The sequence below is a fragment of the Psittacula echo genome, assembly GCF_963264785.1.
Source record: "Psittacula echo genome assembly, chromosome: 6".
Classification (NCBI taxonomy): domain Eukaryota; kingdom Metazoa; phylum Chordata; class Aves; order Psittaciformes; family Psittacidae; genus Psittacula; species Psittacula echo.
In genome coordinates, this window is record NC_137743.1 from 15,025,083 (window position 1) to 15,040,291 (window position 15,209).

General features: G+C 57.1%; 1 protein-coding gene across 1 annotated transcript; it reads left to right on the forward strand.

Moving 5' to 3' along the window:
• Window positions 1-8,643: 8,643 nt before the first annotated feature.
• TLX1 (T cell leukemia homeobox 1) lies at window positions 8,644-14,747 on the forward strand (the record flags this gene model as incomplete). Its single annotated transcript, XM_080622167.1, has 3 exons — window positions 8,644-9,112; window positions 10,691-10,892; window positions 14,525-14,747. The coding sequence occupies 3 exons, from the start codon at window positions 8,644-8,646 to the stop codon at window positions 14,745-14,747; spliced, it is 894 nt and encodes a 297-aa protein (XP_080478293.1).
• Window positions 14,748-15,209: the final 462 nt, after the last annotated feature.

Genomic DNA, 15,209 nt, shown 5'->3' on the forward strand with positions numbered 1-15,209 from the left:
AAAAAATCCCCAATCCCCCAAAGCACCCTGTTAAGAACTTCCACATCTCATTGAGCTGTTATTAATAGGGGGGATTGTCTGGTGTCACAGAACAGGCATAAAATACATTATCACATAATCTTATTTAGCAAACACTTGTGTCACTTCGCCCTTGGTAATTACATTTGGGTGATGCAATATTTATGAAAGGGGAGAAGGAAATGTCTTGACTCATCTCCTCTAAGCAGTAAAAGTCCTGGGAAAAAAAAAATGCTGGGGGGATTGTGGGAGCCTGAGCAGGGAATGTCAGACCTGCTGCTTCCCTCGAAGAGAGAGCAGTGTTTGACGGGACTCTAAGCTTGATCTTTGCCACTGGCTGCTCCTAGAACTGAGTGAGGTTTGCAAGGGCTCTTCTTCCTGCCCTAGCAGGACCCCAGCGCTCTCCTGGCATCTCTCTGCAGATACTGCTGTGAGCTCACTCGCTGCCTTTCTTTAGCTCTTACTCTTAATAGCACCTGCGAGGCTTTCCGGTGAGGCTGCACTCTGGGCTCAGCTCGGCTGATGCTGCCCACTAAGGATAGTGATTGATGAGGATTTCTCCTAGGACTGAAATCTGCAGAAACAGCCCCACACTTCTGGGTAGCACCTCACAGACCGATACCGGTGTCTGAAGAGCAGAGTTTTATCCCGGGTACAGCATCTCCGACCCTGGGAGCTCAGACCTGGGTCTGCGCTTTCCACCCCCCCCCACCTCTGAAACCCCGGCTCCTGCCAATTCCAGTTGGGGAATTTTGCAGTAGGGTATGAGCTGCTGGAAGTTGTTACTGTTTCTCAGGGCATGCTCTTCTGAGCTCAGCTATAGCAGCGGGACAGAGAGAGCCATCTTGGAATCATGGAATCATCTTGGCAGATTATTTAATGCCTCGGACAGTTTCATTCTTTCAAAGATTTCAAGTATTTGTCCCCAGAAACTAAAACTCATTTCACTACCTGTCACCACCCAGATCCCTTTGCGCCAGCGGTGCCCACGGGTGACCCTGACTGGCCTCTGCGGGTTTTGCTGGGACCCCACAACGTCCAGCTTCGGAAAGTCGTGGAGGACGCAGTGACATGAGACAGGGACTTCTCATAAACCCCCAACCCTCTCGGTACCGGGGCTCACAATTGAAAGCGGCCGGTGATGCACAGGGGACGGTGTCACCCACTCTTGTCCCCGACTTCAGCTTACACACCCTGGTTAATTTGTTTGTTTTCTGTCGTGCTCTCTCTAAGCTGGTTTTGGGGATCCTCCCTGGGAGGTTAGGAACAACATCCGCAAAACCTCTGGGATGGAGGTGGCTCTGCCTTACCCCAGTGCTGCAGCACTGGAAACGTCAACTAATTGCAGGTGGAAAATACAGTTAATACAATAGTGAAAAATGCAATTAATTGATTAAACTTACAAGTGTGGAGAATTTTATTTGTATAAATGGCCGCTCCTGTTTAAACCCAAAAAATCCCTTGCGCTCCCCATCCCCGGGGCATCGGTCCCGAGCCTCGGTGTTGTACGGAGCGGGGTGCGGTGGGGCTGTCGGGGAGGATTCGAGTTGGAAACGCCGATTAATTTCTGTTTCATTTCCCCAATTTTATTTGTTTTGTCACAGTTCATCCCAAACACGCTCCGCTCCTCCGCACCTTCTGCGCCGCAAACGATGTGCCGCGAGTTTTGTAGGCGCCCTGCCAGAACTCGGATGTATTTTTAGCGGTGAAGGAAAGCGCCTGAACCCGGCTGAGTCCCGTCGTTTTGGAGGGTCACCAAAGGCCCCCCGGGCAGGGCAAGGACTCTTCCCTCAGCTGCCCACCTGTACGGCAGCTGCCGGTGGTACGGAAGGGGCTGCCCACCCTCCTCTCCAAAGGCTAATACAAACAGCAGCAAATTAGATTTAAGTTTACCCATTGGTTCTGCCACAGTTTGTATTTGCTTTTTGCGTGCTAATTAACCTCGGGGAGGGGAAGGGGGAAATAAAATAAATAAATCAACGCGAGGATTTACCGAGGAGGGGTTTGAGGTTTTTATAGCTAAGCCCGTAACAATGTTTGTAATAATTAAGACCATTATTATTGGATCTTCTTGTTCATTAGTGAAAGCCACTTTGTTAGTGAGCCGGCGGAGCGAGACAGCTTCCTGCCTGCTCGGCCTCTGCGGAGCTGCCTGTGCCCCTGCCCCCGAGGGCTGCTTTTAAGTTGGGGGGAGACGGGGCTGAGGGAGACACAGATCTGTTGGCAAAACAGGACTTTGTCTGCCTGGGAAAAGGCCTGGGGCTCGGGGCGGGCAGGAGACAAAAGCGGCCGCCGCTCACCGGAGAGCGAACAAACAAGGCAGCTGCCGGCAGCCGGAGTCGGGGAGCAGCCCCCATGGGCGCGGGGGATCCCATGTCAAGATTGCCACTCTCTGTACTGGGATAGGCCTGGCTGTCGCAGGGATCAGCGCTTCTCGGAGTGGGGGAGACCCGGGAGAGGCGGCGGAGGTGGCCAGGTGTACGTCCCGCTTCTGGTCCCGCACGCACAGCGGCATTACCTGGCACGGGGAGTGTAATTAAGCTGGGAGTTAATAACGGGGCAAAGCCCGCGGTGTCCCCCGCTGCCGCTGGTGCCCCCGGGGGTGGCGGCCAGACGCCGTTCATTAGCGGGGCTGGTGAGGGCGGGTGGCCAAGGGGCCGGGGCTAATGGGATTACACGCATTTCTGCACGGTGGAGAGAGGGGCCGGTGCCGCAGGACCAATAATTTATCGGCAGATGCTCCTCCGGCAACCGACATCATTGAATATTCATGGAGTGCCGCCGGGTACTTCAGCCCCCATCGGCCACCACCCTGCTCCCTCCGGTAGCCCTGGCCAGGGGCCCGGGAGGAGGGAGAACTCCCAGGCCTGTTGCACGGAACCGATCGGTCCCTGGACAGCGGGAAGTAGGGAGAAAACCGGGAGACTAGGGGGAGCAGATCGACCTGCCTTTCGGGGCTCCGCGGCATCCGCTTCACGTGAGCCCTTAGGTGCGATGAGTTGTGACCGTTCTCTTCCATTTCCTGAACCCATTTTCTCCAGGCAGTCAGCGGCTACAGGGAGGCGAGGAGGGAGTTTGCGGACCGCTCTAAATACTTATTTTGGGTGGATAACAACTACCCCCCGGAGATGTCGTTGACCGAACGCGGAGGCGGCTGCGCGTCTCGTCCGGGCCCTGCTCCGTTCCCCGGGCCCCGCCACTCCTTCCTCGCTGTATTAACTCGTAGCCCCTCAGTCGTTTGTAACCATAAAGGGGAGAAATATTGTTACGGGCGAAGTTCGTGCGATGCTGCGGCTCCCGCTGCGCCAGGCACTTTATACTCATTAAGTGCAGCGGCGCTAAGTCATTACCGTAATAAGGAGTTATGCTGAATACAGGGGGCCACGTTTCCAAAGCCATAAATTACAACTGTCAGTGCGTATTGGAGGGATCAACAGAGCTGGGAGTAATTATTTACGGCGTGCTTTATAGAGCAATTAAAAATTCCCCAAATGGTGTTAATCGCTTTTAAGGCGCAAGAAACGCAGGGCGCCCTTCGCTAGGACACGGAGCCGGGGAAAAGCCTCCGCCGATGGGACGGGGGTTTTGGGGACCGTCCCTAACGGATGTCTCTCGATGGGACCGGCGGAAAACGAGATTTCACGTTGGGAAGCCCGCACTGCCGCGGGAGGCCGGCGGCTTGATGCGGTGGTCGCGCTGCTTGACTGTCATCGTCTGTCGCGGTATTTGCCACATAACTCAGCGAGGGAGCCAGAGCTGAGTGGTAGAGCCCCGACGGCAGCGGGGACGGGCCCCGCACAGGCACCAGCTCCTCCGCCGTGATTGGTTTCACACGGGTTGGACGGGAGAGAAAGAGCTGCGGGAGGTGATGGACGTGCGGAAGGGTTTCCCCAGCCCAACGAATTAAACAAATTAAGAAGCCAAGAAGGGAAGGAGCCGGGGTGCACCCTTCTGCTGGTGCTGTAGGGGTGGGTTTGTCACCATGTACCTGCCTCCGGCGGAGCCGCTCACTCTCCTTTTAGGAAAACGAGAGGATTTTGCAGGTTCCAGAAAGCACTGCTCGAAGCACAGGTTTTGAAGCGAGCCCAGTTCGTTTCCCTGGGACCTTGCCAAGGTCCCAGACACGTCACTTTTGTTCTCGGTCCCTGCAGGAAGGTTTGTATTTCGCAGCAGGCTCCCGGCCGGCAGCTGCTAGGCAGGGAGGCAGCTTGCGATGCCGAGCTCACAGGAGCCCCCAACTGCAGCGGAGCTCAGCTCGGCACTAAGGCTAAGGGAAGCCCTGAGAAAACAGAAGAGCAGAAGAAAAGGAGAGTGGAGGGTGGAGGTCAGGCCCTGGTTGGGCTGCCGCTCTCCGCTGGCAGGAGGCAGATGCACCCGATCAATGAGAGAACCTGAGAAAGGATGCCCAGGCCCTCATCAGGAGAGAGAGGGGAGACTTCTGCAGCACGGGGAGGACCCTCGTCTCTGTTTCCATCTCCTAGCATGGATATACCAAGCCCACAACCCTCAGTTGGGGCAAGACTGAGCCATCGTTTTGGAGATGAGCCTGTCCCAGCACTTGCTCGGGGCAGGTGAATGGAAGCAATGTGGCAGTGGCAGAAATATGTCAGCGGCCATAGGTGCTTAAAGGGGGTGAGATGCTCTTGGAGAAATAGAGACCAATGGTACTGGGCTTCTCAATGTACTGATTTTGCAGCAACTTAGTGCCTGTGTCAGCTCCTGCATTGGAGGCTTCCTTCCACCTCCAAAGAGGGCTGATCTAGCTTCCTGATGTTTCCTGTAAAAAGGGATTTCTCTCCCTCTGGCTAGAAAAGAAACCCCAGTACCCCAAATTGCAAACATCTGAGCATGCTTGTCTCCCTGAGCTCTGTGTAGAGTATGATCCCTGAATTATTTTTCTGCAGGGCCTGATATTGGAGTCCTAGCAAAGATTAACAAATCCCAGCCCCTGGCAGGTGGGAGGATGCTGTCTGGGGATCTTCCTCCAAGCAGCAGCCAGCTACAGTGGGCTGGACTGGGGTGCCTCTTCCTCCCAGCCGAGGGATTCATTTATAGGATCTTTGGATGCACTTCGAAGTGGGTGCTGACCCTTATAAACTTTCCCATTGGGATGGGAACCTGAAAGCACCAAGACTGCCCCTCATATGTCCTGGTGCAGCACTGCACGTCCTCTTAGAGGACTAAAGTCCTCTTTAGCCCCAGAATTGGGGAGCTGTATGTATAGGATATAAATTAATTGCCAGTTCTCTTAAGAAAGCACTGCTCAAGCACCAGCCCTGGTGAGCCCAAGAAGAAACTGAAACCAGGAGCAATTTGAACTGGAGTATCTGAATCAGGTGTTGTCCTGGAGCTTAGATGTGCAGTGTCCAAACTTCAAATGGCAGGAGCTATGTGGCTTTCCCAAGGCCGCATGTGAGGTTTGTGGCTTGTGCAGGGATTAAATCCTGGGGCTGTGCATCATCCCAAAAAAACCATCCATAATTCCCATTGACTTCTAGAAGTCTTGAATCCCTGTTGGGCCCTCCCTGCCCTTTTCCTTTGTCCTTGCTGGGTGCTGGGCAGGGAAAGATCCAACTTACCTGTAGTCTGTCTCCTGGCAGGTTTTAATGCCAGAAAGCCCCTACTTTGGACTTAGCAGCTGGGGGCTGTGACCCTCATTAGCCAGTCTGGCTCAGTGGTGGTGACCTTGTGATATCTTGGGGCCAGTCCCTTTGGGTCCCTCAGCATCTGCTCAGTTTGGGGGATCTCTAGCACAGGGAAGGCCGAAGTTTTTGCCCAGCATCGACTGGGGCCTTTGGGATGTGCAAGGAGCATCAGACAGCTGTGCTACTTACTGAAGAGAGGACACCTCCCGAGTCTCGGCAGCAGAGCTCTGTCCCTCTGGATTTCAGAGCTCACTGGTAGGGGGCTCTGGCACGGCACAGGGATGGCATGGTGTGCTTTGCCACTTCTCTGTGGAGACAAGCTGACACGCTCAGGGCTGGTGAGCAGGCTCTGCCCCACACTCCCCGTATGGGAAGGGGCTGGAGAACCCCAGGCTGGTCCTGGAGAAGTGCAAAGGCAGCTGCTGCCCTGGGGCCTGAGAAGGCCCCTGCCCGAGGGCAGCCTCCCGGCCCTGCTAGCCCCAGCCCTTGCTCCCTCCCTCCCCTCCCAGCTCCTCCTAACCACAAGGACTTTGGTTGATGGAGCTGGCGCCAGCGAGTTCCCTGAAGAGTTCAGAAGTCAAGAACTGAGGCAGGTACGGGGAGGGGGGGAAACCCGACCCCGGCGGGCAGGCAGGGCTGGGCTGTGGTGGGGAGAGGGCCGGCGGAGCACCGGGCATCGGCTGGGCATGGGGCTGAGGGGCAGCCGTGAGGGGCTGCTGCCCACTGCGTCTCTACAGCCTCCCCGGTGCGGGGCCATGGTCGTGGGTGCGCTGATAATGGTGGAGTGAGGGTGGCACCACAAGCCCTGGTGTGTCTGTGTGTATCTGACTGCACAGGTATAGTGGTCATTAATGCATATTGTGGGAGCGAATGTGTGTGTGTGAATGCATACGGTTGTGAAGGTGTGAGCGAGAATGCGTGTGTGTGTGAATTCGTGTGAGTGTAGGAAGGATTGTAAGTGTCTGTGAGAATGGGAGACACGGAATAAGTGTGCACAAATGTAGGTGTGTGCAAGTGAATGTGTGTGACTGCATGGCAGGCTTTGAGCTCATGGGGGTGTTTTTGTGCATCTTAGGGAGGGTGTTTGCAATGCCGTGTGAGTGGGTATGTGCGTGAGGATGTGCAAGGGATAGTATGCATATGTCGGTGAGTGAGGAGGTGTAAGAGAGTGCATGGCATGGCTTTCTATGCCAGTGCACTTGTATTGCGTGAGGAGCTCCGCGGCCCCCCCTCGGCCACTGACCAACCAGCACGCTGAAGGCACAGAGGGCAGCAGTTGTCCTGGCTGGGAGGATGGGGCCGGCCGGAGGAGCAGGGGGGACAGAGCAGGCTGCCCGTTGCGGGCAGAGCACAAACCAGCGGGGAGACTCTCGACTGGGACCGCCGGGCCGCACTGGGCAGAGTCGGGAGGCAGCAGCATGGGGGAGGAATCGGCAGTGTACCCGCCTCACCAGCGGCTCTGCCCCAGCCTCCCTATCCCCGGCTGCGCGGAGCGGGATCACAGACGGGCAGGCCTAAATAAATTTTGCAGCAAATCACAGCCGAGGCTTTCGATTTTTTTCATGTATTTATTTATTCATTTGTTTAGACTTTTATGTTTTAACGAAAATACTCATCGCCAGCGGGCAGGCTCGGCGGCGGTCCCGGCTGTCCCGGCGGCTGTCCCGGCAGCAGCGGGTGTCCCGCTCAGCCCTCTCCCCGCCGCTGCCCCGGAGGGAGCAGCTGCGGCAGGCGCTCGGCCCGTGGGAATGAGCTCCCCCAGTTCTCCGGTGGGAGGTGTGACCCAGGTCCCATCGCCTCTTTCCATGGTACCCCCTCCACGGGCCTGGCACTCGTGGGGGCTTTCCTGCCAGCTCCCGTGTCCCCGTTCTGGCTACTGGAGATGGGGGAGACCCCCACCCCTCCCCTCCGGAGAAAAGGAGCCAGTTGGGTCTGGAGCCCCTCTAGGAAGGGATCCCCTGACTTCAGCCCCTCACACGGGATCAGCTGGCAGCTCATGGGGATCGCGACCCAGGGCATCAACCCACTCCACGGGGGCTGACAGCCTGTATTCCCTTGCCCAGCAACCCACAACCACAAACTCTGGGACAAAAGGTTCCCCTCTTCTGCCACCGAGTACCTGCTACTTCTTTACCCACCCCAGTGCCCTGCACTGGCTTTATAAGGCCGAGACGGGTGGTGATCTTTTTTTTTCGAGGTGGGGGGGAGAAGCTGGGGAAGAAGAAACTCCTTTTCTCGTGTGCTCTTCTCTGCTGTCATTCACTCGGCTCCTTTCAGCATCCAGCCAATGGAGAGTGAGGGCCCGGGAGCAGTAGGCCTTGGGTAGCGTGATTGATGGGCAAGCGGGGCGCTCACACTCGCACTTCGCAGCGGCCGTGCTTCGCTCTGAGCCTCTCCGCGGGGCTCCCGGCTCCCCACCGCCCGCGGCGGCGAGGGCTCTCCGGAGCACCTTCGTGGGGGTGTGGGTCTGTGTGTGTGGCTTGGGTGAGCGACTCTTGGCTTGGAGTGGTGGTGTCTTGGTGGCGGTGGGGTGCTGGGACTCATTGGAGAGGGTGGGGTGTTGCGTCCCTGCATCCGGAGGCTTTTGGTTCCGTGGGGACGTGAGGGACGTCGCGGTTGTGTCTCGAGTGTGCAGCTCCCGCTCTCCTGAGGGGCACGACTGTCGTGTCCTGGGCTGCGGGGTTGTGCGGCTCCCGTGCCCCGGTTGCGCATGGCTCTGCTGCTTGTTCTGTGGGCTGAGCGTGTGGCTGCCGTGTCCCTGCAGTGTGTGGCTTTGCTGCTGGGTCTTAGGGTGCGCGACCGCTGTGCTATGGGACTGAGAGTGTAGCCGGTGTGTCCGGGTTGTACGCGGTTCCGTTGCCGTGTTTAGAGGCGGTGCGGAGCTGTGCTGCCCGGCCCGGGGCGGAGGTCCGGCCCGGTGCCCCGGGGCGTTGCAAGTGGCTCCGCTGCCGGGGCCGGGCGGCGGCTCCCGTCTGGCGGCATGGAGCACCTCGGGGCTCACCACCTGCACCAAGGCCAAGCCGAGCCCATCAGCTTCGGCATCGACCAGATCCTCAACACGTCGGAGCCGGGCAGCTGCATGGTATCGCACCCGCGGCTGCAGGACTCGGCGGACTACGGGTTGGGCTGCATCGTGGGCAGCGCCTACAACACGGTCACGGGTGGCTACGGGGCGAGCGGCGGTGCGGCCGGCGCCTACACCGGTACCTCCTGCAGCATGGGCGGCCTGCCCGGCTCCTACAACGTGAACATGGCGGTGAGCATGAACGGCAACACCTTGAGCTCTGCCGGAGGGGTGATCCGCGTCCCGGCCCATCGCCCTGTGGCCGGCGGCGTGCACCAGCCCCTCTCTGCCGCTGTACCGGCGGTGAACGGCATGAACAGTATCACGGGGCTCACCTTCCCTTGGATGGAGAGCAACAGGCGGTACACAAAAGACAGATTCACAGGTGAGTCGGGACACCGGGACCCCCCTTCCCTTCCTGCTCCCGCCGCCCCGCTCTCTTTTTTGCCCCCCCGCCTCGGCGCGGCAGCCAGTACCCACCGGAGAGACAGGATCCGGCTCCGGGTGGAGAGAGAGGCCTGGCTTGCCCTGGGAAGTCGATCCCGGAGGAGACCAGGAACAAGAAGAGGTGGAAAAGCGGGCGCATTCAGTCCCTCCTAAGTGCGTTTTAGTTTTATTATAATTTAAAAATTATTTTACATTTTTCTATTTTTTTTTTTTTTGTTTTGATCTGATTTTTGTTGTTCGTCCTTTAGTGGTGGGTTTGGTTTGGTTTTGTTTTCTTGTTTTTCCTCGGGATGCTGCTCGGTAAAGGCGAGCAGGGAGGAAACGGGATGGCAAATTTCGTACGCCTCCCACAGCTCCGGGCACGGCTGCCCGCTCCCGCCGCCCGACCCAAAGCCCGGGGAAAGTTTCTTTTCAAACAGCGGGTTATTTCGGAGGCAGAACCCGGCCCGGCGGGAAGGGAGACCCTCTCCCGCAGGGGAAGGCCGGCCCGTTGCCGATCGCCCACAGAGCTGTTTTTCCCTTGCGTACTGTAACCCGGCTGGTTAATCTCGGCTGCGGGTTTCGGGTCAGCTTTTCCCCGGCCAAAAGGGACATTTTTCAGCCCCGAGCAGAGCGGGGCTCGGGCTGGAGCCGCTTTCCAGAGCCGGCGGCTTTTCCAGGTGTACCTAGGCTCGTCCTTCGGCGCTAATAAAGCAAAAACTCGAAACAACGAAAATAAGAAAAGAAACAAAAAAAGCAGCGAAATTGCAATGGGGACAAGAATCGCCCTCCGCTCCTGCAGGGTCCTCACTGGCCCCTCTTCCCGGGGCGGAAAGCGAGGCCCGATTTTTGGAAGTTCACGCTTAATTTCGAACCGAAGGTGTTTGGCTCTGGCACGGCCGCAGGCGAACCGACGGGCCATTCTCCTGGCAGGCACCGGGCTGGACTTCTCGGACTTTCTGTCCGGCCCGGCCGAGAGTTTTTCTGCCAATTATTTTTCTCGTGGGGAAAAACAAAAAAAAAAAAGAAACAAAAGGCAAAAAAAAAGAGATAAAAACTACATTAAAAACCTAACCAAAACAGTGATAGCAACTCCCATTTCTAGTCCGGGAAGTTATTTCCCGCGCACGAAAAGCTGGGCCGAGCACGGTGAAGTTGCCCAAACGAAATTAAACCAAGCCCCGTTCGCACGAAAAGCAGAGCCCCGGCGCGGCGCTGGCACCGGCTGCCGCTTCTACCACCCCCCGTCGGGCACTTCACCGGGCAAGCGGCCGCCTTCCCCTCCACCATACTCGAGCGGTGTCCGGCGGGTGCCCGCAGCAGCTGGGGAAGGAGCCGGGATCGCCGCCGTTTTAGACCCCGTGCGCGGTGTTGGCGGGGAAGCGGCGGCTTCGCAGCGGGGGGGTGCCCAGCCCAGCGCCCAGGAGCCGGAGCCCCTCTGCTGATATGTCGCTGCTTGCTTCTTTGCCTCTCATCCCCCCTCCTCCCGTGTCCCCCCCAGTGGCCCTCTCACCCTTCACTGTAACACGCCGTATAGGTCACCCCTACCAGAACCGCACGCCTCCCAAGAAGAAGAAGCCGCGCACCTCCTTCACGCGCCTGCAGATCTGCGAGCTGGAGAAGCGCTTCCACAGGCAGAAGTACCTGGCCTCGGCTGAACGCGCTGCCCTGGCCAAGGCCCTCAAGATGACTGATGCCCAGGTGAAGACCTGGTTCCAGAACCGACGCACCAAGTGGAGGTGAGGAGCTGAGGGGGCAGCTTTGGGGGAGCAGGCCTGCTGCCAGCTGCCTTGGTGGCTGCACATGGGGGTATGAGCCATGTGAGTGCATAGGGTGGGTGTCACACGTGTGTGAATGTGAATTTGAGCGTACACACATATGCAAACGCATGTGTACATGCACAGCAACGTGTGTGCCTGTGGGCATGAATATGTAGGTGTGCATATGCCATGTGTGTACATGCCTGTGCATGAGTGCATGTAGCATGTGTGAGCATGTGCACTCCTAAGGGGTTGTGTCCAAGCAAGGCATGCCATGTGTTACGGCACAGCTCGCGTGGGGATGCTTTTGTGTGAAGGCCATGTGCCCACATGTGTGTGGGTGTGGGTGCTGGAGGTGTGCATGCAAACCGGACACCTGCATGGGGATGCATGTGCAATGTGCGTGCAGGCTGTGTGCATTCCGTGTGTACTATCTGTGAGCACACGGCGTCTACGCGCAAGCAGGTGTGCATGTATGCAACGAGGCTGAATGTATGTGTGCATACACACGTACGCAGGATTTATGTGTGAGGGTGCTGTGCAGGGGGTACGGTCAGTGGTACTGGAGGGCACCCGGTGCCTCTTTCCCCGGCGGTAGCGTGTAGGAGCCCCGGCCCCGGCCCAGCGGTGGACGGAGCGGGGATCGGCGGCCGAGCCGCGCCGTCCCGGGGACGGGTGGGACCGGGACCCGTCGGAGCGGCGTCAGCAGGACCCCCGGCGCCGGGGCAGGGCCGCACCCGGCGTGGGCCGCATCCTGCACCCGAGGCTGCCGGGATACCGGGCTGTGCACCACGCGAAGGTTTTTCACCCCCGCGGGCTTTAGGGCACCTCCTTGCCAAAACGTTTTCTTTTTGTTCCCCTGCCGGGCGTGTCGGTAAAGCCGGGTGAGAGAGGAAAAGGAGGCCGGGCTCCACCGCCGTGACCCTGACCCTCCCAGGCTGCAGCTTCCCGGGGTGTGTGTGTGTCCCCAGGGGAAGCACCGTTTATCCCGGGAATATACCCTGCTCCGGGCTGGGGACAGACACCCTGCGGGGGGGCTGGGCAAGAGGCAGGTCCGCGCAGCTCAGGGAAGAGGAGTGTTGATGGGTGCTGGGTATAGGCAGGCAGTAGCTTCTTCAAGGCAGGGAAAAGGACTTCCCCAGGGCCTTCTCGAGAGTGAATGGGACAGGGAGTGCCCGAGGATGCTGAGGTTGGATAAGAAATGAGGTTCCAAGAACTTAAAACCAAGAGTGTGGGTGAACCTCTCCCCTCAGTGATTCCTTCCCTAAACAGCATGGAAGAGCAACTCCCCAGGTGCCAGGAAGTCTCTAGCTGGAGTGATCTCTGTTGGCTAGGAGCAGAGTCCTGGAGGAGGAACTGCCATGGCCTGCAAAGCAGGGTCAGCTATGTCTTCTAACCTGGTTTCCTAAGGAAGTGAGGCAAATCCATCTGTCAATACTCCTTGCATTTGTTGGCTAAGTTCGGCCCCCTTTGGCAGAGAAGAAAAGGATACAAAGCTATTCATCTATTTCACAAAAAATAGCTGGGGAAAGAGAAACAAACTCCTGGTTCTGCCGAAGGGAAAGGCTGCAGCCTGACCTCAGCCAAAGTCTTAGACATGGGAGAATCCTCACTGGCCTGAGCCTGAGGGGCGCAAACCTGTAAGCTCTGCTTGTTTGCACCAATGTACCTTGGGTGTTGTGATGGACATGTGGGTGCCCCTGGCTGATAGGACACCCAGCTCACTGCTCTGGGCCCCTGCACAGGGCAGTGAGCTCTGAGCAGTGCCTGGAGTGCTGGGTTCTGGCAGGGGCTGCTTGCAGGCGCAGTCTGAGCTATGCAGGAGGGAATATCTGAGAAAAGAGTTGCTGTAAGGCCTCTGAGGGATTTAACTGTTTAAGTAAATGCAGGCTGAGAGGAAGAGTCTGGCCTCTGCCCCTTGCCCAGGTGTCTCTGCTGGAATAAGTGGGCTGTGTGATCCCCTCCTTAGATTTGGTCTCTTGACTGAGACACGGGCATCAAGGTTTAGCTCCTTCCAGGCAGATCTGAACTTGTAGATCACAACCTGACATAATGCATGGATTTACCAGTTGCTTAGAGCAGGGAGATATTTGGGAGCCTGGGTGCTCACAGCCATTCTGTTCCTGACTGCTCTGGATGTGGGGCTCCCGCTCTCCTCCTGGAACATCTCTTCATTGTGTAGGGAGTCATTAAATATTCATCAAGGCAGAGATGCTGTGCAGGGAGGGCCAGTGCTGTTCTGAGTCCCCTCTCCCCAGGATGTCTGATGTGAGATGTTGACACAGTGATTAGAGCAGGGACTGAGCCTTGAGCTACATGCTCCAGGGTGGGAGCCTTGGCTGCACGCCTGCAGGCTTGTGTCCCATCATCTGCATCCAGCTTTCACCCACTTGCCTGCCATGGAGCCAGGGATCTCCTGCCCTGCTCTCCGAGATATCACTGTGGAGCTCAGGGCTGCCACTTCAAATCCCCACAGCCAAAGAGGATGAGACATCTTGCATCCCCCTGAGTTGCTAAATTGAAACACTGGCGTTTCCCCTGTCACTGATCCACAGAAGCTGCTGGGAGAGCATCAGCTGAGCCCGGGGGTGTGTGAAAGAGAGAGGGGGTGCTTTGGGGATCATCCTGGGACTGGCACTGTGAGCTGCCCTTGGGTTTGCCCAGCGGCATCACTGGGGGTGCCGGGAGATGTTCACCACTAAAAGCAGAGGTAACCACAGGGTGCAGCCTCCAGACTGACCTTGCTGCCATCCAAGTAAGGGAGGGGTGGGATTTTCATTGTGGATCTAAGTGTGTCAGGTCTTTTCTTCCTATCTCATCCCCTCCTCCAAGAGATCCCAGAGCTGGAACCCTACCAGCACTGGAAAGGACCCAAACAGGCCCCTTAATTCCCTCCTCAGCAGGATCAGCTCTGCTGGTTCATCCCAGATACATGCATATCCAACCTATTCTTAAATATAGCTCCTTCACCCTGCTCAGAGTTTATTCTGGGCTTTGAATCTTCTCACTGCTAGAAATACGTTTCTAGTCTTTAGCCAACATTTTGCTGATTTTTGTCCTGCCTGCCTTGAGTGTGCTGTTGTCTTCATCCAGATTCCTGACAGCTGGTATCCACAGCCCAGCAAAGGAGATGGGAAGGGGATACCCAGAGTGATGTTGCCTGTCTCCTAGCCACGTGGCACTGCCAGTCAGTGATGTCTCACCTGGCTCCTGCCCCATGCTCCTCATTAGGACCTTGTCCGCTTGGCTCTCACTGCTGGGCACAGGGCATGTTTGCAGGGAATCCCTCCTTTTGCAACCCCGTCATGCTCCTGTGGGTGTTTCGGCTCTGCTTGGGTTTTTCCCATGGATGGAAAACAAACCAAAGCTGTGGGCTGCTCCTGGCTTTCTGTGGTCAGAACAATTTTTGCTGGGGCTAGTAAGATACAGCCCAAGTCCCCAGTTTAAGGGATTTACTGGCAGTTTGGGGTGGGGATGTGGGCCTATGCCATGGCTAGTCATTCTCTTTTGCTACCCCTCCCCCAGCTCTAAGCATCCAGCACAACCTATTCTCTCTGGAGATATCCCTCCTTTGCTCCCCGAGATGCATCTAACTGCTCCCTCTCTCCTAGGAGGCAGACAGCAGAGGAGCGGGAGGCTGAGCGGCAGCAAGCAAACCGCATCCTCATGCAGCTGCAGCAGGAGGCCTTCCAAAAAACCATCAACCAGCCCATCCAAGCCGACCCCATCTGTGTCCACAACTCCTCTCTCTTTGCCCTCCAGAACCTCCAGCCTTGGTCTGACGACTCCACCAAGATCACCAGTGTCACCACTGTCGCTTCTGCTTGTGAATAAGGCTAGCACCCACTGGTGACATGTACACCTTCTGGTGGGGTTGTCCCCAGGAGACCCACGGCATCACTGGTGGGACACATGGCAACCCTGTTTCTCCCTGGGGAAGGCTGTCGCCCCACGGTCATCAGGCCTCATGTGCATCCCATGTGTCCAGCTGGGGAAAGCCTCCATAAGGACCGAAAGGAAGGCAAAACACCCTGAAAACTCTCCTTGCTCGTGGGGTTGCTGGAGCAGCAGTGGTGCCTCGCCTCTTCCCAACCCTTTTGTTCTCTTGAAAGTCTCCAGTGCCAACTGTGAACTTGCTGACTGCTGCCAGACCAAAACCCAGCTCTGACACAAGGCAGCCGGCATTCACCTAGCTGGGAAAGAAAACTTCCTTTGGATTCTGCTGGCGGCAGTGCAAAGCCTGGGGTCACCCTTATATATCCGTATATATATACATAAAGTGTGTATATATATATA